Here is a 23,417-nt window from a genome sequence, read left to right as displayed (position 1 = left end):
GATTTCCACACTTTATGGAGAAATATACCTTCTTTTGAAAAAGCATACTTTTCTTTTTCTGGTTTTCAGATTATCATTTTCATTCCTTTTAATTAATTTTAATATCTGGCTTATAAATCACCTTGATTTCAGAATGTATTCCTCTCCTCACTCCCTTCTAGAAGAGTTATTGTGCATATTATTTTCCTAATCCTGTTGGCTTCACTCTGCATTAGTTCAAAGAAGTTTTCCTAGGCATCACTGAATTCTTCATATTCATTGCTTCTTATGGCACAGTAATATTCCATTGCATTCACAGATTCAGAATCACAGAATTTTGGAGTTGGAAAGGACATCAATGGCACCTAATCCAACCCATCCATGAAACTGTAACTGTGAAAGGTACCTGATCTGTTATCTTCTAATTTTTTTTTTTTGCACTCAGTTGTACCATTTTGAGTGGGAGACAGAAGAGGACAGGGATGAAATTAGAAATAAATGTAATATAGCAATTTATGAAAACTGAATAGGTATGAAGGGGGACTGTGTGGTATATTGGGAAAAGCATATTTCTTTAGTGATAAAAACTATACTCTTTATATATATGAAACCTTTAAAATTCTTTATCTATTTTTAGCTTAATGTGGCAGAAGATGCTGATTTACATCTAATTTCTTCCACATTGTTTTCAAGTTTACCCAGCATTTCTTTATAAGTATGGAGCTCTTTCCCAAGTAATTTTTATTTTCAGGTTTACTAGATACTAACCCTCCTCTTTATAGTTTTCAAAAAAAAGTTCATACAAAACCTTTTTTAAGCTTATAGCTTATTCAATTTAAATTAAGTATTTATTTAAAATTTTGTAACAAACATTAGACACAGAATAAAATAATGTAAAATACAGATGTTTATTTTTATAATTTTTATATTTACAAAATTAAAATAATAAACATATAAGTATGTTATTCGTAGGCTTCTTTACCATAGTGTCTCAAAATGTGATTTCATTGAAGATACTACTACTCATAACTCAACCACTAATTCAATGAGAGTTTATAGTAGCTATTGTGGAAAACTCATTTTTCACATAATAAGATGTTATAAAATAACAGCAAAATTTGTATTGAGAGAGGGGTAAACCAGAGAACTCTCTGTTTACCCATAGCTGAAACATATTCAGGTCTAAAGGCTTGTTTGGTTGTACCTTCACAAAATAAATCTGCCAATTATTTTAATTTCTGGTAGAGTAAGAACAAATGTATCATATATGGCAATAGTAAATGGGTTTGTAATCCATTCATATTTAGAAATATTTAGGTTTAAAAATAAAATGAAAATTGCTTCTATAAAGTGGTCAAATAATAAATAGGCATTTTTTACATCATGTGTTGGAAAGTATATTTAAAATTAGGAAACATCAATGATAACACTTGGAAAATTTATCCCTAATTCTAAATTTTTCATCCATCTTGATACTGAATTTCTGGATTGGAGTAAAAAATTAAAGACTTTGCATTGGTTATTATTGAGTTTTTTTCAAAACTATCCAACAAATACTTAAATTTCAAGAGTAAATTTTTGTTGTAATAAGGATTTGCTTATCTCTGTTACTATCATTAATGAAAATGATCATTTCTTCTTTTAGCTCCTAAAGTCTTTACTGTTTGAGGCTGTGGTTCTTTGTCAAGAGAAAATCAACATGTTTCAGAGTAATATATCCATGCTCTCTGCTCTGACCCCGTATAACAGAGAGAGAGAAGATGCTTGAATACAGTTTATATCCCTAGGGAAATGTGCTTTTCCCAATGTACCACACGACCCCTCTCCATACCTATTCAGTTTACAAAAACTGCCGCATGACATTTACTTCTAATTCCATCACTGTCCTCCTCTGTCTCTCCCACTCAGAATGGTATGATAGAGACATCTCAGTCCGCAGTGAAATTTTCAGTGTGAGCATTTACATCCTGGAAATTGGCAAATGCTGCAAATCAGGGCTTTCATTTGCTATTTCGTTGATTGTCTAAGGCTTAAGAAAATGGAGAAAATGATAACAAAGAATGTGTACATATGTATGCATGTATCACTATATAGCAAGCACTTTTTTATCTATGTATTTATCAGCACATTTTATCTATGTATTCCCTTTGCATCTCCAAAAGCATTTCTCCAAAATTTCTCTCCAAATGTACATGTTTTCTCCTAGAGACCTCTTCTCCTTATGTCTTCCTCCCACACCAGACCAGCTTTCTTTCCTGCCTTCATACCTCTGTTTCTTTCTGTCCAGGCTGCCTGGAATTGCTTTCCACTTTTCTGACCCTCCCTACAGGTACCTTCAAGTCCTCGCTTCCTTGCCCCTTTCCCTTTGACTGTCCCTCCTCCTTCGTCCTCCGTTGGGCATCCAGCGCTTGGCTTCTCTCTGTGGCCCCATGTCCCTAAGGCTCCCCAGGGCTCCCCGTATCAGTTCCGTAGAACTTCCTGCCCTTTTTCATTTTGCCATTGATGGCTATGAGGACACAGGTTTCCTTTCTTCTTCTTCCCCAGAAATGCTGCCGTTGGCATAGAGTGAGATCGGATCCTGAAAGTACCTCTGCACCTTTCGGGGCCGGTCCAAGTAGACGGATTTCAGAGCCAGACTTCGCGGACTGGGAAGACTCAAGGACCAATTAGAGGCAGGGCCAAGGTCATCTGCAAGAGGCCTCGATGCTGTGGTCACCTCCATCCTGGCAGCTATGATGGTGCTGGCGAAAATACCCAATAATTTGCGCCATTGCTTTAAAGCCCTACTGGCCCAGGGTCTTATTCCCCCTGAGAGGATGCACCCCGTATTGTGGAAAGATATATTACTGTTGGCAACTTTTTAAGATGGGGAAAGCCAAGACTTTGTTTCCTACTCTTCTGAGGGTAAAGTTGTCAGTGACAAGGGAGAAGTAGGTCATGGTCTCAGGAACAGCAAAGATCCCTCTGTTCAAGAACAAATTCCCCCACAATACTTATTAGATCTTTCTTTGGGTTCACAAATTCCTCTTATAAAATCATAAAATTAAGCAGAAACTTTACGTGGGTGCGGGGATGTGTCCAATTGCTAAAATCTTACATAGGACTCTAGGTCAAATAGATGGCTTTGCTGGCCTGCAAACTTCAGAAAACAAATTAGATTCAGATAAGAGATGTGAAATATCAGCTGGATCTTTTATGCTCTGAGCAAGCTCACTTTGCAGGAGAGGGGAACTAGACAATAGAGAGCCAGCCCTTCCAGAGACACTGATTAGGAGTTGAAAATTTGGGATAACTTGGGGATATGCTTCTTCCTCTTCCAGATGGGTATGAGGTTACAGGATTGGCACCAAGTGTGAGTTCAGTCCCAGATCTCCAAGTATTTACTGATTGACCCAGGTGCTTAGCCAGAATTCCCTGCCACCTAGTGCCTCAGCTCCATCCTCACACTGCCTCATACAGATTGAGGAGAGCAAACTGCTACATCTTGCTCCCCTTATCCCAGTTATTCAAAGATATCATCTGCAGAGGTGAAAAGTACTTCTCCCTACCACCACTCCCTGCATTCTATGCTTAGCCATTTCAACTCTACCCTTCTATACTCCATCTCCTCCTTGGTCTTCCTAGACCATTGTAGACTCAAGAACCCAATCTCTATTATTAAGCTCCCCTCCATTCTATAAGTTTTTGTATCATATTCTTTTCAATTTCTGGTGCTCACAGAAATCTAGCTCTCTCCAGAAGCTACGGATACCTACCTGGCCATCCTCTTCAATTCAGTCTTCTTTTCTTATACCTCTTACACAGAGGCTAGAGGAATCTGGTCTGCTCCTTATTCCCTCCTACCATTTCCAGACCAATATCAATAATAATAATAATATTTACATAGTACCTACTTTGCGCCAGGCACTGTGCTAAGTGCTTTACTTTTATTATGTCACTGATCCTCATAACAACCCTAAGAAGTAGATATTATTCCCATTTTACAGATGAGGAACTGAGGTAAACAAAAAGTAAGTGACTTGCCCAGGGTCACACATGGAAATATTTATGGGAAATAATGGAATAAGATAGTCTGAACAGAACACAAGGGGTAGCCTGCACATATTATGATTATGTAAAAATGTATAGATGAGCATTTGCAAGGAGAGCAATGAAGATTTGAAGGAACAGAGTTTAATGTTCATTAAGTACTTTGAAAAATTGTTTAAGTTTCTACTCTTTGAAAAAATGCACAAAATGTCTGGGAGGGCTGACAATCTTATTGTGAAATACTTTAATGAGATAATCAGATTCACTTCTAAGCCTCTGCTGACAAAGTGAAAGGAATGAACAATAGCTCTGAAGTAAAAACAAAGTGTGTTCAGTAACTAGATCAACCTGACTGAGGGCTAGTGGTAAAGACCAGCTTATAATGATGGAGCAGGACTTGAGGCATTGGACTGAGGGTTAAGTGGGAAGGCCAGGCTGCCCTACGGGAGACGTTCAGCAGAGGACTTTTGGCAGCCTCACATCACTGAACTGGAACTAGGGTTCAAGCTTGACCTGGTCCTTCTTTGCTCCTGAAATGCCTTCCTTTGTTCTCATCGGAAGTCTTTCTCCTGCCTTGAACACCCTTCCCTCTGACTTTCCAAATGTTTCAACAACCAGGTCAAATTCTTCCTTCACAGAATCAAAGAATCTCAGGATCAAAGGGAACTCGGACTCCACCTAGTCCAGTCTATACCTTTCTGAGAATCCTTCTATTAACCCTCCAGCCCAGAGAAAGGAGGAACTCTCTTTCCTCTTAAATCCTTCAGCACTATCTATATGACTCATTTTGTCACTTACCTGTATACTACCTTGTATTTCTGTTTAACTTGTCACATGCATATGAATTTCCCCAAAGAGACTGTTTCTTTAAAGAGAAGGGTTATGTCACAAATTTTGTTGCTTCTTATATTGTTAATGTATTTTTGATGGAATTAATGTATTTTTAATGGAATGGGAAGATCTTTCTCATTCATTAATAGGCCTATGGGACCTGCTTAAGTCACATAGAAGCCTAAGTCACATGAGTTTGGGTCCCATGAAGCCTATGGTAGGAGGAGCTTGCTGAATGAGTGGAACAGGAAGAGGTGGAACAGGAAGTGTGGAACAAGAAGAGGCGGAGCTAGAGCAGAGCTGAGGGAAAGTTGGTCAGACTAGTCATAGCTGGGAAGGACAGAAGAAGCAGGCAGTTGGCTGTGAGTGAGAGAAGGACATTTTGCTTAGGAGAGCCTGTTTGTGAGAAAGTCTGATGATGTGTATAGACTTCTTGGTTACTACGATGCATTTGGCTTTCTGGTGTCTGAATAAATGTTTTGGTTCTGTCTTCCATGTGGAGAGTCTGTTATATTTTGCAGTTCAGAACTGTGCTAGCATGTTCCTAGTCATCATAGGTGCTGTGAATATTACCTTCCCTATAGTGTCTCATACAAGGCTGGCCACATATAGTCAATGATTAATACCTCTTGAAAGAAGAAATCGTTGTTTAAAAATGTTGGGGTTCTATCCTGCATCTGTTACAATAGAGATGTCAGAGACAGAGGATGAACAGACAGTCTTTTATTAAAATTATATTCCTGTGCTTTCAGGTAAAAACAATTCTCAAGATGGTTAAAAAACAGTCCAAAAAATAAAAGCAAATAAAAGCTGGTGGTGAGATCGTTAGAAAAAGCAATTGGCAAGGTAGTTCCCTAGGTGGATGGAGGGGACAAGTTTTTATAAAAGTCCCACACTGCAGTAAGAGTATGTGTGTTTGGGAGAGAAGTGTGTAAGAAGGTAGGGATTGATTTACACCTCTTCAGTTTCTATCAAAATTCTGACCCATAGCAAATGGGAAAGAAAAATTTTAGGCATCCAAAGTAAGGCAAGAAAAGATCTTATCCTCTCTTTTAACTTACAAATTATTCCACTAATAAGACTCAGCATTGAGGTAACATGAGAAATAGCTCACAATTATATAGGACTTTGAAATTTACAGAGGAAGTGACTCAAGAACTCAATATACTGTCCTGGAGGAATTGATCTAAATAAAGATCTAGAAAAATTTGCAATCTTCACTGGTTTTTCTAAAGTGCAGAAAACTAATGTGGTCACTTAAAATGATCAATGTATATTTTAAAATGCATTTACCTTAAAGAGAAACTGTTTCCACAAGTATGCACTGAGATTAAGTCTCAGAAGCAAAAATAAAGTAGATGTTATGGCTACAATTTCATTATTTCTCAAAGGAGTTGCAGAATATAGTTGACCCCAAAACCAGGCAGGCACTTAAGAAGTAAAAAGTATTAGCAGAAACAGAAATCTATTTCAAAAGAAGATCAAAATAATACACCTTAAAAGATTCAAAATGAGCTTCTCTCTCTCTCTTTCTCTCTCTCTCTCTCTTTCTTTCTCTCTCTCTCTCTCTCTCTCTCTCTCTCACACACACACACACACACACACACACACACACACACACACACACACGGCCCATTCTAAACGTTTTATTGGTACATAATAGCGAGTCACTGTGTTCTGATCTCATGTCTCTGGAGTTCAGTAGTAAGTCATTATCAAACTATAACTTTGTTGTTGTTAAGTCATTTTTCAGTCATGTCTGATTCTTCATGACCCTATTTGGGGTTTTCTTGGCAAAAACACTGGAATGGTTTGCCATTTCCTTCTCCAGCTCATTTTACAGATAAAGAAACTGAAGCAAACAAAATTACATGACTTGCCCAGGGTCACACAGCTAGTAAGTGTCTGAGGTTGGATTTGAACTTGGAAGACAAATCTTCTTGACTCCACTATGCCATCCAGCTGCTCTTTAATTAAAAAAGAAGCCCCTTATAACAATTTTATTTTGTTATAGATATTTCTGCATAGATTTAGTACCATACCAGTCAAACTAGTGAGGGGATATTTTATGGATCTAGAGAAAACAATGTATCTGGAGTGATAAAAGATCAAGAATTTCAAGGGTTATAACAAAAGAGAGTTTGGAGGGAAACTAGCATTACCAGATCTCAAGCTACACAATAAAGCCAAAAAAGTACAAAAACAATTTGATACTGGTTTTAAAAGGAGAAAAGTTGCTCAGTATAGCAGATCAGCTAAACAAGACCCAGAAGCAATCAAACATAATATTATGTCAATTAACTCAAGAATACCAGTTTATGAAAACTCCCTGACAAAAATACCAGAAATATTAGAAAGAAATCTGTAGAAATTAGCTTTAGACCAACACCTTATGTTATATACCAAAATAAACTCCAAATGGATAAATGATCTAAATGTAAAGGGTCATATAATAAAAAAAAGTTAGAGGACAAAGAGAAGCTACCATTCACAACTATAGACAGGAGAAGAATTTTTATTTATATAAAGGATAGAGATGATGATATAGAAGCTAAAATGAAGAATTTCATTTATATAAAACTGAATAGTTTCTGTACAAGCAAATGCATTTAAAATCAAAAGGAAAATAATTAATTGGAAAAATATTCATGACACATTTCTCTGATAAAAGTCTAATAGTTAAGATATACATAGTATTAATACAAACATATAAGAATATGCAGTTGGCTGCATATTCTTATATGCAATATAAGAGAAGAGAAATGCAATATTAAAACTAGGAAAAACAACTCTCAGGTTCTAGCTCATACCTATCAGACTGCAAAGATGACAACAATAGAAAACAGTGAATTTTGGAAGTGTTATGGAAAGGAAAACATACTAACTCACTGTTGACAGAACTGCAAATTGAAGCTATTCTGGAAAACAATTTGGAATTCTGTCCAAAGATTCACTAAACTGTACATATTCTTTGATGCAATACAACTTTTAAATGTGCACGCCAAGAAATTCCAAGGAAAGAGATGGAAAGGATTTATATGTACAAAAATACTTATAAAAACAATTTTCAGCTTTAGCAAAGAATTAAAAACAAAACAGGTGTCCATCAACTACCACTCACAAGGGATACAGGCCAGCCTTGCTGTTGTTTGTCCTTCCTTCTCAAAGAGGACTATGGCAATAGTCAGGAAGGTGATGCCATGACTTGCAAGAGAATTGGAGTGAGGCAGGGCTGTGCAAAGTCACAAGCCTTACTTTCCATTTGGGTCCAGTGGCAAGATATAGATCAGAATGACTGAAAGTGGTCCCAGACACAATGAGAGATCTCAGCGTTTTTAAGCTAAGGTCTTTCTCAGGTCTCAGTTTGACTGAGGCAACCCCCATTCAGTGTTTAAGGCTAGATAACCTAAGTGAATCAGAAAAGCATCCTGAAGGAGAGACAAGAAGAAGAATGTGCAAGGCAAGTCAAATCATCACCTTATAACACCTTGCCTGCTGTCTCCCACTATGGAGACAGTTCAATACCTTAAACCCCAAAGCCTTAGGAACAGCAAAGTTTCCATCCCAGTGCCCACAGAGAGCATCCTGGGAAGCAATGCCTATGAAGATACAGCCTGGCTACTGCTCCTTCGGGTATTAGAGTTACATTTATTGAATACTCAGAAAAGAAAGTTCTACTCATCAAAGTTTTGTCCAAGTTTTCCCTAGTCAAATTGTTCAAAATCAGAAACTGTTGTGATTTTATCAGTGGAAATGATGTTTAAAAAAGAGGCGTTCCATCTGCTTTGCCACAACACCCCAAGGCTCATGGGCTTTTCTATCTGACTTGTGGCTGAAACCTGCCATGTGCATTGTCTCTCTCATTAGAATGGTGAGCTCCTTGAGAATGGGGACTACCTGACTTCTCTATTTGTATTCCCATCTATTTGTATCCTCTACTTAGCATCGTACTTTGGTCATGGTAAATGTGTAGTAAGTATATTTTTTATTCCATCAGTTGGAGGAAGAGGAGATGACTTAATGGGCATGATAAAAATCTTAAAAGAGCATCAATAAAACATTTCAAATACACAGAAAAAAGTACAAAGAGGGACACAAGTAAAACAATTTTCTTACTACATTCTTAAACTTAATAGACATATTTCTTTAAAAAAAAAAACCTTGTATAAAAGAAAATTTTTTTAATACAAGCATTCCCTGTTCTTGGTTATCTTAGTATATGTTTGTTGAAGAGTACTAAACATACAGAAAAAAGAGATTTGTATATGTTACATGCCTAATTATGTCCCTGAAACATAACAATTGCCCAAATAAAAAATTGAAATGATTGACAGTATGTCTTATCCCCTTTTGTGTTTACTCAGAAAATATTTACATTTCCTGTACTGTATAGAAGGCAAAGTATCATGTTTGGTTGTAAAAAGATTGGATTGTAGTTAAACACTAGAGACAAGGTGCCGCCCTCCTCCTTAGGGCATTAAGACTAGTCACACTGTCTACAGGTGAGTTGTAGAGAAACACTTCTCCATTCATGTGCCTGTGGTCTTCTAAGGAAACAAATAGTACATAAGCCAAACCTGTTGGGTATATGTAGTTTGGAGATCTTGGGTTCTGCAAGGCGTTCAAATCTTTTAGTTAGCTTCGCATTCAAAGCATTCCAAGATAAAGGTTTGATAGGATCTTGATTTCCCCAAACCAATTTTCTGTTAAAAGGAGAAAGACAAAAGGATACCTTATCCAATATGAAGTAAATACCCTTACCTTAAATATTATACCTGAACACCTCCTTGTTTACTGATTTTTCCCTTTCTTTAAAAAGTCTACATATAAGCATTTTACAAGTACAGTTGTTGAGAAAGATAACATTTATAAAGATGAATTAAGTATGTATTTAATCCACATTCTTAAAATAGAATATGCCAAAAAAAATAGTTACTTAGAATAACTATACTTTTGTCATCATATACTTTTTTTAAAGGATAATTTACAACCCAGGCTCAAACCAAGAATACAGACAGAATATTTATGTCAACAACAATTACTGGGTTTTAACAAATGTAAAAAGCCCTAAATCAGATGCTGAAGATGGTTGGATTAGATGACCTTCAAGGTCACTTCCAGCTTGAAGAAAAAGTTACATCATAGAATGTAACAATAATAGAAACTAAAGGTGACCAGAGAGAGAACTAATGAACTCTCAATGTAAATTGAAGTATAATTTTCTCATTTTATTTTTCTTGGGGGTTATTTGGAAATGTGGCTAATATGGAATTATGTTCCACATGATTTCACATGTGTAACTGATATATTGCATGCCTTCTCAGTGGGTGGGGGAGGTAGGGGAAAGAATTTGTAGCTCAAAATTTTAAAAAGAAAAGGATAATAAAAAATGATCATTTCAAAAATTAAAACAAAAAAGAAACTAGAGATGAATATAAAAGAGTAAAAAAAACACAATCTGTCTTTAAGAGGTATATAATCTAACTCAGAATTCATAACATATATTCATGAAGAAAACACAAAAAGCAACAGTCAAATGACCATAAGTGAATAATGAAGGAGGTATTAAGCTGATGAAAAATAAAGGAACAACTGGTTTGGGCTTAATTAAGAAAAACTTCTTGGGACAAGTAAATTTCAAGCCAAGTTTTAAAGAAGTGAGGAACTAGGGGTGGAGCCAAGATGGTGGAGTTTGAAGGATGGACCTACTCTAGTTCTACCCCCATGGTCCATAAAAATACCTGTAAAAAATGACTCTAAACAAATTCTAGAGAAGCAGAAGTCACAAAATGACAGAGTGAATGAGATTTCCAGTCCAAGACAGCCTGGAAGGCTGACAGAAAAGGTCTATTGCAATGGGCTCAGAGCAGAGCACAGCCCAGATTTGACCATGCAGCATGGACAGGACTGGAGCAGCCTTAAGGGTGGTGAATCATGGGTAGCACCTGCAGTTTCGAGATTTCTCAACCCACAAATGTCAAAGACAGTTTCAAGTGTCAGTGAGAAAGCTCTTTCACCTGAGTGAGAAGGAAGTAGGATTCAGTCCTACTCCCAGACCCAGGGTGGTGGTAGCCACTGTGGCAGCAGTGTCCACTTTTGAAGCCCTCCATCTAAAGACCCTGGGAGAATTGAGTGACTGATCTGGGTCTCAGTGGCAGTCCTGGGGTAAGGAGGAGCACTGGCATGGTAGAGCTGGTAGAGGCTCTTGAGAGGGAATCCTACTCATAGACCAGAGCACAAACCAGGAGAGGAGTAAAATTCTCTTTTTTATTGTGCCACCTTGGAGGAATTGAGAACTTACAGGTCCCTAGAGTATACACTCCACTTGACAAAGGACTCAAAAGTCGAGTAACTGGCTGGGAAAATACAAAAAAAAGAGAAAGAAATAAGACTATAGAAGGTTACTTTCTTGGCACAAAGGTATTTGCTTCCATCCTTTCAGATGAGGGAAAACAAAGCATACCATCAGAAGGAAACATAAAAGTCAAGGTTTCTATATCTAAAACCTCCAAAAAAAATATGCAATGGTCTCAGGCCATGGAAGAACTCAAGAAGGATTTTGAAAATCAAGTAAGAGAGGTGGAGGAAAAATTGAGAAGAGAAATGAGAGCAATGCAAGAAAATCATGAAAAGTGAGTTAACACTTTGCTAAAGGAGACCCAAAAAAATGCTGAAGAAAATAACATCTTTAAAAATAGACTAACCCAAATCGCAAAAGAGGTCCAAAAAGCCAATGAGAAGAAGAATGTTTTAAAAAAGGAGAATTGGTCAAATGGAAAAGGAGGCTCAAAAGCTCACTGAAGAAAATAGTTCTTTAAAAACTAGAATGGAGCAGATGAAAACTAATGACTTTATGAGAAATCAAAAAATTACAAAACAAAACCAAAAGAATGAAAAAATAGAAAATAATGTGAAATATCTCATTGGACAAACAACTGACCTGGAAAATAGATTCAAGAGAGAGAATTTAAAAATTATTGGACTACTTAAAGCCATGATTTAAAAAAGAGCTTAGATATCATCTTTCATTAAACTCTCAAGGAACATTGCCCTCATAATCTAGAACCGGAGGGTAAAATAAATATTGAAAGAAACTACCAATCACCTTCTGATAGAGATCTAAAAGGAAAAGCTCCTAGGAATGTTGTAGTCAAATTCCAGAGTTCCAAGATGAAGGAGAAAATATTGCAAGCAGTTACAAAGAAACAATTTGAGTATTGTGGAAATATAATCAGGATAACACAAGATCTAGCAGCTTCTACATTAAGGGATCGAAGGGCATGAAATAGGATATTCCAGAAGTCAAAGGAACTAGGATTAAAACCAAGAATCATCTACCCAGGAAAACTGAGTATAATACTTCAGGGGAAAAAATGGTGATTCAATGAAATGGAGGACTTTCAAGCATTCTTGATGAAAAGACCAGAACTGAATGAAAATTTGACTTTCAAACACAAGAATCAAGAGAAGCATGAAAAGGTAAACAGGAAAGAGAAATCATGAGGGCTAAAGTTGAACTGTTTACATTCCTACATGGAAAGATAATATTTGTAACTCTTGAGACTTTTCTCAGTGTTTGGGTAGTTGGAGGGATTATACACACATATATAGACAGAGGGCACAGGGTGAGTTGAATAGGAAGGGATGATATCTAAAAAAATAAAACTAAGGGGTGAGAAAGGAATATATTGGGAGGTGAAAGGGAGAAATGGAAGGGGGCAAATAATCTCTCATAAAAGAGGTAAGAAAAAGTTTTTTCAATGGAGGGGAAAAGGGGGGAGGGAAGAGGGAAAAAAGTGAAGTTTACTCTCATCACATTTAGCTTAAGAAGGGAATAACATGCACACTCAATTTGGTATGAAAATCTATCTTACACTACAGGAAAGTAGGGGAGAAGGGGATAAGTGGGGTGGGGGGATAATAGAAGGGAGGGCAAATGGAAGAAGGGAGTAATTAGCAGTAAGCACTTTTGGGGAGGGACAAGGTCAAAAGAGAGAATAGAATAAATGGGGGGCAGGATAGGATGGAGGAAAATATAGTTAGTCTTAAACAACATGACTATTATAGAACTCTTTTGCAAAACTACACATATATAGCCTATATTGAATTGCTTGCCTTCTCAGTGGGGATGGGTGGGGAGGGAGAAAGGTAGGGAAGTTGGAACTCAAAATTTTAGGAACAAATGTTGAGAATTGTTTTTGCATACAACTGGGAAATAAGAAATACAGGCAATGGGGTAGAGAAATTTATCTTGTTCTACAAGACAAGAGAGAAGATGGGGACAAGGGAAGGGAAGGGTGTGATAGAAGGAAGGGAAGACTGGGGAAGGGGTAATCAGAATGCATGACATTTTGGGGTGGGGGCAGGAGAGAGATGGGGAAAAAATTTGGAACTCAAAATTTTGTGGAAATGAATGTTGAAAAATTAAAATTAAATTAAAATTAAAAATTAAAAAATTGAATCAAATTTGGAAGATAAAAATGTATAAATAAAAATATAATAAAGAATGTTTTGTCTGATTTTAAACGTGTTGATAGTTTAGGGAAAAGATAAATCTTTTATTTCAGTAAAGAAGTCTTCAAAATAGGGTTTGAGATGGGTATTGAAGGAGGGGTGGGACTTGGATAAGTTACTGGAAGGGGAGGGGGAAGTGTTTGTGCCTAGACAGTCTGGGTAAGTCAAGCCTTTCTGATCTTCCAGGGCACAAAATTTTCATTCCTCTGCTCTCACCATTCCTTCTCTATCCTTATCTATTAGATGACTAGTCATTCTATTCCCAGTCCTTAAACTCTGGCATCTCCCAAGGTCCTGTCCTTAAACTATTCCCCTTTTTTCTTTAGACTCTCCCACTTGATGTCATTCACTAGCATGGCTTCAATTATCAACCTGACATGGATGTCTCTCAAATCTGTATCTCTATTCAAACATCCTCTCAAGCTTCCAAATCCATATTTCCAATTTCCTGCTGGATATCTACAGTTAAGTATTCCACAGCCCCTCAAACTCTACAATCAGACTCTTCTTTCTTCCCAAACATACCTCCTCTACTTACCTTTATTATTTCCATGGATACCATTCAAACACATGTGTTAATAACCTCAGACTTATCTTTGACTCCTCCCTCTCTCCTACCACATAATCTCATCAGTCTCTAAGTCCTATCAGATATATCAATGTATTTCCCTTCTATCTATCCTCATCTTCCTCTCCTCCTTCCCACTGAACTTCCCTTGGTTTTTCACCTAGACTATCATATTAGTGTACTATCTGTCTTTTTGCCCCTTTCCAATCAACCCACCACACAACTACCCAAATAACTTTCCTAATGTGTCCCTCTGATTACATCATCCCTTCTTTTCCAAAACCTTCAGTGGCTCCCTATCACATACCTAATAAAGTATGAACTCCTGATGCTAACTCTTAAGTCCTTGTGTAATGAGGCTTCAACCAATGTTTCTAGACTTATTTCAAACTACTCCCCATCATATACTCTGTGTTCCTATCAAACTGAATTACTCTCCATCCCCTGTTCTTGTCTTGACTTCTTTTGCAGTGCTCATGCTTATGTCATCCCCTGTGCCTAGAATGCTCTCCCCCATCTCTATTTCAATATGTTGAAATTTTTCCTCTCCTCTCCTCAAGGCCAACTCTGGTGCCATCTCTTCCACTTAGTTTTCCCTGACTCTCCTTCCAAACTCCCCAGCTGTAAGAGTTTTCTCCCTCAGATTTTCAAAGCATCTTTTCCTGAACCTCTTCTGTGAATTCGTCTCACTCCCCACCCTTTTTGTCATAGTTACTTGTGTGTACATCTTCCCCTCTTTCCAATCTTCTTTAAATTGTAACCCCCTTGAGAACACTGTCTATGTTGTATATATGAGTGTATCTCAAACATCTAACACAGCGCCATACATCTAGTAGGCAAATTTAAAAAAGATTTTTAACTGAATTAAATGGAATAGAATAAGCAAAGGCATGAATCCAGACAACTACTAATGTGTTAAAGAAATAGTAAAAAGATCAGTTTGAACAAAACTAAGGATTTATATGAGGAAGTAATGGAAGATAAAACTGAAAAGGTAAGTTAGGTTGGATTATGGAAGGCCATGAATGTCAAGCAAGAGTTAGAATCTTATCCTATGGGCAGGAAGGAGCCACCAAAAAAATTTTAGGAGAGGAGTGACATGGTAAAAATAATCTGATGGTAATGTGTAAGACAGATGACTGATACAGACAGACAGTAACAGAGACAAAGAGACAAGTAATGTATAAGACGGATGAGAGAGACAGATAGCAATAGAGACACAAAGACAGATGTACATAAAGAGAGACCAATAAGAAAAAGTGCCAAGGGCTAAATTTTAAGTGAAATTAATAGAATAAGAACTACAAAATACCTGGACTGATCTTTTGGAAACACCTATGGTTCACAGATTGAGTTAAGATTGGAGACAACAAAACAGAGATGGAAAGACAAAGAAAATAAAAGAGCATAGTTTAATGGAAGTCAAGGACAAAAGCATTTCAAATATTGTCAAATGCAACTGAGAAATCCATTAGGATGAGAAATTAATACATACAACTGTATTTAGCCACAGCAAGTAATATTGCTCAAGAGGTAACACTAATAGTAAAATGGTACAAATGACCTATTTGGGTTTTTTACCAGCTATTTTAAAAAAAAGTAAAAGTCACTACCTAGATAGCCTTTAAACTGGAACCATAATGAGATTATCTGAAAATCCTTTCTATTGTAAAAAAAACACACAAACCCTGAGCTAACTGACTACCTGTCTGAGAAATGTGGCCATAAAGCTCAGACAGCTGGCATAGGATGGTAATTATGTGGAAGTGGGGTCATGTGACCCCAGGACAGGGAAGACCTGGCAACATCCTAAGATAACTGGGAAGGAACCAACATAGAAACAGAAGCTGATAATGACAGAAAAGAGAGAAACACGTGTAGAATAAGGGTAGGAGCAAAACCTTCATGAAGCATGAATAAATAGCAATATAATCCTTAGATAATTACCTTATTTTCTATTTCTCTTTCCTAGTCTATAAACTGCCCATGTTTAACAGTTAGTTAGCAACATTAAAGAAATAAAAATTAATCTCATACTCCATTTCATTAGGACTTGATTCTTGTAGATGAAGATCCTTCTGTGTAGTTTCCTACAGAGAATATTGAGAGAATGTAGTAAAATATACTCTAAATTATCCATAAATTATAGCTTAATGGAGCTGGAGGGAACTTAGAGATATTAGGTGACTAGCCTCCTTTGACAGCTGAATATTCTCATCCTAAACAGAAAGTATTCTAGTCTTTTCTTTCTTAAAAGATCTTCAAAGAAGGAGAAAAAGATCTTTCTTTTCTTTCTTAGAAGATTCTCAAGGACACTTAACAACCTAATTCCTTAACTTACCTCCAATTTTTTAATTAATGTGTTGATCAAGATCTTTCTCATTTATATTTATACTCCAAATCACTTTCTGTCTTGTTTATTTAGTACTTCATAAAGATGGAAAATAACTAGTCAACATGTTTCTTATAAACATTATTCACGTACTTGAAGATAAAAAGGAAATCGCTCCTTTGCTTCTCTCCTCCACAGGAGCCAACCTCCATTCCTTTAACCTTTTCTCTTTTCCCTCCTTGTAAAATTCGTTGCTCTTCCCTGGACCCTTTTTATTATCCCCACATTCTCCTTTAACACTGTGCTAACTTCCTTCTGACACCAAGCATACTTCTGAACCACCTTCTACTGGTCAGTTAAAGTATGATCAGGAATTATAAATTAACTTTAACCATCCTAGGCAGATCATAATCAGGAAGGCAAACTTGCTGTGAAAAAGAATAACAATTAATTTCAACACCAGGTGACAATAGTTTTTGACAGACTTTTATTTTGGAATACCCACTTGTCACCCTTGTCTTTAGCAACTTATAGCTAACCTATATATTTCAACCTCTAGCTAGCCTGTCAGGTCCCACCCTGCATTTTCCTGAATCTGTTAGGTACTAAAAAAATCAAGGCTGGGATGGACTTTGGGTGTGTAACATAAAGAGAGTTGTCTGAGGTTACTCCTCTTCCTTTGTGAGTGGGACACTTAAAAATATGATGACCATACTTTATGCAAGAGACATCAAAGAGATCTAAGATCAATAACCTAAGATTTGCATGAAGCAGCAGGTGCCCTTTGGCATTCACTTTTACTGACTGGGATTCCTGGAAATGGCTATGACACCCTAGGAAGAAATATGTAACTCAACTCCTTCCAATATAATAGCCAATAAAATAAAACTTACATATATGTGTGTGTGTTTACATGTAATAAAAATGACAGTTCTACCTAGGTTAATTTGCCTATTCAGTACCATATCTCTCAGAGCCAAGGCCATGGCCAGGGCCAGGGCTCAAGTGGAGTAGCCTCATCCCAGACTGTGCTGGAGGGGTGGAAGCCCTGGAATTGTGCTATACCCAGAGCCCAGGCCAGAGTGACCCCTCCCCATGTGAGGCTAGGGGAGGATGAGCTGCCCCCAAGTTGGGGAGGTGCAGGCCAGAGACAGAAGCTAGAGGCAGGAGCCCCAGAAGCCTACTGCGCCTGCACCCAGGCAGGATCAGGGAGAGCTTGGAATAGAATAGTCCCTGCCCCTGTGAGGTGAGATGTGGAGCAGGAGCAGAGAGCTACCTGCATTGGGACCCTGGCAGGAGCAGAGAGCAGTCTACCCCGGATCCAGGAGGAGAAACCACAGAACTTGGGACTCAGCCCCAGGTTAAGATGAAAACTTTGCAGTAAGGCAGGAGCAGTGAGCATGCTTTCCTGCTATGTCCCCTTGGGATGGGTTGGGACCCAGGAGGTGGAATTGTCTTTAGTGGGATGGAGAAAGTGCCATAAGTCCCAGGGAACCACTCTGTTGGCTTTGCTGCCTAGCCACCCCTCAGGACTTGGAAGCAGGGCTGAAGCAGCATTAGGACTTGGACTCTTTGGCCCACTAGAGCATGTGTGCACTTGAGAGTGCCAGGTGGGAGCCTGTAAGAACAGCGTGGAAAGAAGGACACACCCCCAAGAGGACTTTCTAGACTTGGAAACTGTTTTGATTGAGGGGATTGTATCCTACTGTGACCTAGGGGTGGAGTGTGTTGTGTTCTCTGCTACCCCTGGGGATGTGCTGTGTTAGGGAAGGCCCTGGTCTGGGACCCCGTTTGTATAAACAGTATTTTGGGACAGTACTTGAGTGAGGAGAAGCTGATTGCTCACTCCCCAAAGATTTCAGCTCTCAAAAAATTGTACATGGGGGGAGGTATGCTATATTATGTTATATACTGAATGATATGCTTTGTTTTAAGCCTTGTGGTCATACTTGGGGAAAAGAGCAAGTTACTTTTGTGTCTATTTAAGGTCATGTGGTCATCCTGGTTATAAGCTCTTATGTTGCCATGGATTGTGAATGCTTTAGTTTCTTGGCTCAAGGCTTAGTTTTGATTAAATAGAGTGTTTATTATACTATGTGACTTGATCTTTAAAATATAGATATAGATATATCCACAACAGCTGTTTACATATCTGATTAATGATATAAGTTGTGATATATAACTATGATAGAATGCTATTATGCCATAGAAATGACAAGCACAATGGCTTCAGAAAAACCTGGGAATATTTATATGAACTCCTGCAAAATGAAGTGAGCAAGACCAGGAGAACATTGTACACAGTAACAGAAATATTCTTAAGATCATAACTGTGAAAGACTTGGTTATTCTAATCAATGATCCTGGACAATTCCAAAGGACCCATGATGAAAAATGCTTTCCACCTCCAGAGAGAGAACTGATGAACCTTGAATACAAATTGAAGCATACCTTTTTAAACTTTATTTTTATTGTTTTATTTTGTGTTTTCTTTAGCAACACGACTAATATGGAAATATGTTTTGCATGACTTCACATGTACAACTGATATCAAATAGCTTGCCTTCTCAAGGAGGGAGGAGAGGTGAGTGGAAGGAAGAAAATTTGGAACTCGAAATTTTTTTTTAAATGTTAATTTTTACATGTAATTGGGAAGCATTTAATGAAATAAGTAAAAATAATTTTTTCAAAAAGTTGGACTCTGAGAAACAGAAATCAACAAAGATATGAATGAATGAATGCTAGATTCTGAATACAGAATGAAACATACCTTTACACACACACACACACACACACACACACACACACACACACACACACACCCTCATAGCAGAGAGCCAGGGGTCTTCTAGGACAGAATATTACATGCATTATCAGATTGATTATTGTTTCATATCTTAATGCTTTTATGTTTTTGTCAGTCTGAATGAGTGAAGAATTGAAATGACATAAAAGCAAAAAGCATCAATTAACTATATTTTTAAAACCCTCTGTTGCTTCCTCTCCAGATCCTCAGAGTCCCTACTTTGTCTGATTTAAGTGAGCCATCCTAGAAAATTAGCTTACATCTCCATGCACCAGCCTCATTAAGCACGTTTTTAAAAAGAGGCCAATACTTTTGCTCTAAAAGAGAAAGTACAAACCTGAAAGTCAGCCACTCTCTTTTACTCTGAAGTATATTCAGGCAATTGTCTGAAGGAGTTGAAGTCAACCCTTCTTTCTAAATCATAGTCAGATTTCCTAGGCAAATTTACAACCGATAATTAAGTTCCCATGTGATGTGTCCTATTCACAACATTCCTTGACTTTTTGGTACTGGCAAAGCTATGGCCATGGGTAGAGGCAGGCAGTGTAGGTCATAGGCTGATTCCACGTAGGTTAGCATCACTGGAGTGCTACACCAAATGCACATTTCATCAAAAGAGGAAGACTATCCTAGTTAGCATCCTAGTCTTTAAAAAAATTGAAATTTCCACAAATATAAAAAATTAACATAACTTTTCCTTCTTATATACTGCATATATCATATGAGTCCGCCCCCACTTTCTGTGTCAACCTGATTACATTTTTTCACTTCACAATCACTTGGTTGTCTTTGCTTGTTAGATAGAAATGATACTACCTGCCAATTTCAAAAAAATATTGTAAGAATTAATGAGATCTCTCTGAATATGGCATGTACTACATGTATACACATTTATGCAGTGCGTATGCTCTAAGCTCACTATCTTAAAGGTGAGTATAAAATGTCTTTGCACATTCCCTCACATATTCAGTTACTTTCTCAATAACCTCTCTTCCATATATGTCAAAAGAGAAGATATTTTAAATATGAGAAAAGAAGTGATACTTTTACTTTCTCTGCAAAGGCAGTTACCTAGAGAATAGGCATCTCACCTTCAAATGTGCAATTTTAAACTCCAGGCTCCTTTTCATAGTAGCAAAAAATTGTAAACAAAGTAGATGCCCATCAATTAGTAAATAGCTAAACAAGCTGTGGTACACAAATTAAATGAATATAACTGTGTTGCAAGAAACTGTGAATATGATAAATACAGAGAAAAGTGGGAAGACATATAAACTGAGACAAAGGGAAGTGGAACCAAGAAAACAATATACACAATGATCATAATGATGTCCATGATGATGTGGTACAACAACCACAAAAAAATCCCTGAGCACTATGAAATGTTAATGACTGAACTTGCTTCAGTTATGAGATATGAGAATCTATCTCCCTCCCTTCTTTGCAAAAGTGGAAGAAAAAGGGTGTGGAAAACTAACATATAATAATGCTGGATTTTGTTGAGGTGTAAGTTACTTTTGTTAAATTCATTTTTTTTCTTTTTTTATTCTTTGTTTTATAGGATGGCTCTCTTGGAAGCAGGAAGAAAAAGGAGTATGTTGGAAAACGTAAATGGTACAAAGATAAAAGATGTCTTTTAAAAAAAAAAACTAAGGTCTGCTGATAACTTACAAAGGGAAAGGAGCACATCTACTGAGTTAAGATTGCAGAGGCTAAGTAGGGACAGAAGTGTGCCCTTGTTAAAGAAGTTCATTCTTCTAATAACACAGAGCCAACAAGCACAGGCAGAGACCAAAACCCAAGGCACAAAATCCCATAAAGGAGTGTGATGAAAGTCCTAGAGGATGAATGTATGGGTTGAATATGGGTGAACTGAAGGTTCCAATTTAAATTCAGAAAAAGTCAGGTAAGCAAAGAGGTGAATGAATAGTGCCTTGGTGATACAGAGGTTAAAGGACCAGAGAGAAAGTATTTGTGTTTTATAAGCAGTAGAAACAAATGTCGTGAGCAAGACTACATGGAGCCTTACCTATCTGGTGCCCTCCATACTTTTTTAGGTCTAGAAAGATCTCTTATTGGGTCCCTGGAAAATTAAAAGAAAAAAACTGATGATTGTACATATAGATATGTATACATACAAATTTTACTTTTTCAATTCACAAAAATCTATTTTTTCTCCCTCCCAACTACCCCCTCCAAACCAAAAAAGAAGCAAAACAAAATCTTTGTAACAAATATACACAGTAAAGCAAAACTAACTCTCACGTTGCCCATGTATAAAAATATATATCTCATTCTACACCCTGAGTGCTCTCTGTTCAGGAGATGGGTAGTGACCCTCGGGAATCATATTTGGGTATTATATTGAACAGAGTTCTTAAGTCCTTTAAGATTGTTTGTATTGCTGCTATTATTACATAAAAGGTTGTCCTTATTACTCACTATACCCTGCATCAGTTCATACACATCTCGCTAGATTTCTTTGAAACCATTCTTTTCATGATTTATAGCATGAGTGTTCATTCACATTCATATACCATTAATTTGTTCAACCATTCCCTATTTAATGGATTCCTCCTCAGTTTCCAGTTCTTTGCCACAACAAAAAGAACTGTAAATAAACTGAGTAGTTTATGGAGACTACTTATAAACACGTAACTGCGTTGGATGTGTCACAGTCCACTCGTCCTGACAGCAAAAGACTCCAACAAACCCTGACCATTCAGAAAGAGTCTTGCTACTATGGACCTGAGTTCTACTAATAGAGCTATCAACTGATCTAACAAAGCAGGGATATTGTCTCGAGAAGGACCCAGTTAAAACATACTTCTTTTGTCTGGTGAGGTAAACCTTTTAGCCTTTCTCTTGAGCATAATAAGGAATATTTAGTTACAGATGAGATAAACCACATCTTGGATATGAAGGGAATGACTGCAGGACAGTTATATTTCACCAGAGTGGGAGCAGGGCAACATGGATGACTCTGGGCAAAACTGTGAAGCATAGCGGAATCACAGACTGAGATTCTGAGAGGTTGTTTAGCTCAAGGTCTTCATTTTACAGATAAGGAATCAAGGTCCAGAAGATCAAACGGCTTGCCAGAGGTCACACAGGTGATCTCTCAGCAGTGGATCCTCTACCTTTGAAATCTCTACTCTCCACTGTCCCACATCTCCTCCCTATTATATAAGAAGGGTTTCTTCAAAGACTCCCAAGCTTCCTCTGAGCTGTGCCATACCCTCCTCATTTCCCATATATATCCTCACTGCCTTTTGGCATCATTTTGCTACTAGGAACCTGCTTCTTTCCTGTTTCCCCACAGTCATCTGGAGCCCTCTTCTCAGATAGTATGGTTTTGAAGTAAGGACTTTAGAACTGTGACCAGTCAATGTTGTCTTCCTGAGTTCAAAGCTGGTCTCCAACACATACCAGCTGTGTAACCATGGGCAAGTCACTTAACCTTGTTTGTCTCATCTGTAAAATGAGCTGGAGAAGGAAATGGCAAATCACTCTGTATCTTTGCCAAAAAACCTCCAAATGGGGTCATGAAAAGTTGGACACAATTGAAACAACTGAACAATAACATTGTAGTGTACTTTCAAGTCATACCTTGTAAATGATCACCTATTCCATTTAAATCTAAGAAGTTCCGAACATTAAATTCTAGATGGAAGAAGAAACGTAAGGGAATTTAACTAGGTAGAGATTACAAAGAGGAGGCATGTCAACAGGGAGAAAGAGATTAAATCTTTTCCCACAGTTTTGCCTTGGATTAACTTGTTCATAATATATGTATTCGAAACAGTCCAATTCTTCAACTGAGGGGTGTGTGTGTGTATGTGTGTGTGTGTGTGTGTGTGTGAACGCACATGCAAAAACACATTCATGAGTGAGAGGATGCAGGAAGATGATGGTGATAATTACTAGGACTTATACAGAGCTTTAAGGTTTTCAAAGTGTTTTATAAATATTATCTCATTTTATCTTCACAGCAATTCCAAGAGACACGTGCTTTTATTATCCCTATTTGATAGATGAAGAAACCAAGACAAATAGGGGTGAAGTTCTTTGCCCAGCACCACACAGTTGTATGAGGTTATCACTATTTGAACTCAGGTCTTCATGACTAAGTCCATGGCTCTATTTATTAGGTCTCCTGGCTGAATATGCCTGCATATAATACCACTGTGCCAATCCCAATGTCTCATGTATACTGGGACCATACTGCTCTCTAAAGAGAGTGGCTCAGAGAGGATCAGGTGAAAAACTAGTTTATGAAAAAACAAATTGGCTGCATATCAATTTTTTCTTTTAAAGAATTTATTCATTTTACAGGCACTTCTTATCTCTCCCTCTAA

At 37.4% G+C, this 23,417-nt stretch overlaps 1 protein-coding gene across 3 annotated transcripts in view; it reads right to left on the bottom strand.

Moving 5' to 3' along the window:
- SPMAP2L (sperm microtubule associated protein 2 like) overlaps positions 1-23,417 on the bottom strand; it is a 64,637-nt gene that overhangs the window by 23,185 nt on the left and 18,035 nt on the right. For 2 of the 3 annotated variants that reach the window (XM_072620839.1, XM_072620840.1), the window contains exons 3-5: positions 21,089-21,142; positions 15,959-16,011; positions 9,417-9,542 (exon numbers count right to left, since the gene is read on the bottom strand). In XM_072620839.1, the coding sequence (XP_072476940.1) occupies positions 9,417-9,542; positions 15,959-15,963 (131 nt within the window). In that variant the 5' untranslated portion in view covers positions 15,964-16,011; positions 21,089-21,142. The remainder of the gene's footprint in view (positions 1-9,416; positions 9,543-15,958; positions 16,012-21,088; positions 21,143-23,417) is intronic. The other variant, XM_072620841.1, reaches the window with a different exon arrangement.

This window comes from Notamacropus eugenii, chromosome 6, assembly GCF_028372415.1.
Source record: "Notamacropus eugenii isolate mMacEug1 chromosome 6, mMacEug1.pri_v2, whole genome shotgun sequence".
Taxonomy (NCBI): Eukaryota; Metazoa; Chordata; class Mammalia; order Diprotodontia; family Macropodidae; genus Notamacropus; species Notamacropus eugenii.
Note: the sequence above shows the minus strand (reverse complement) of the source record. Positions and strands in the feature narration are given on the sequence as shown.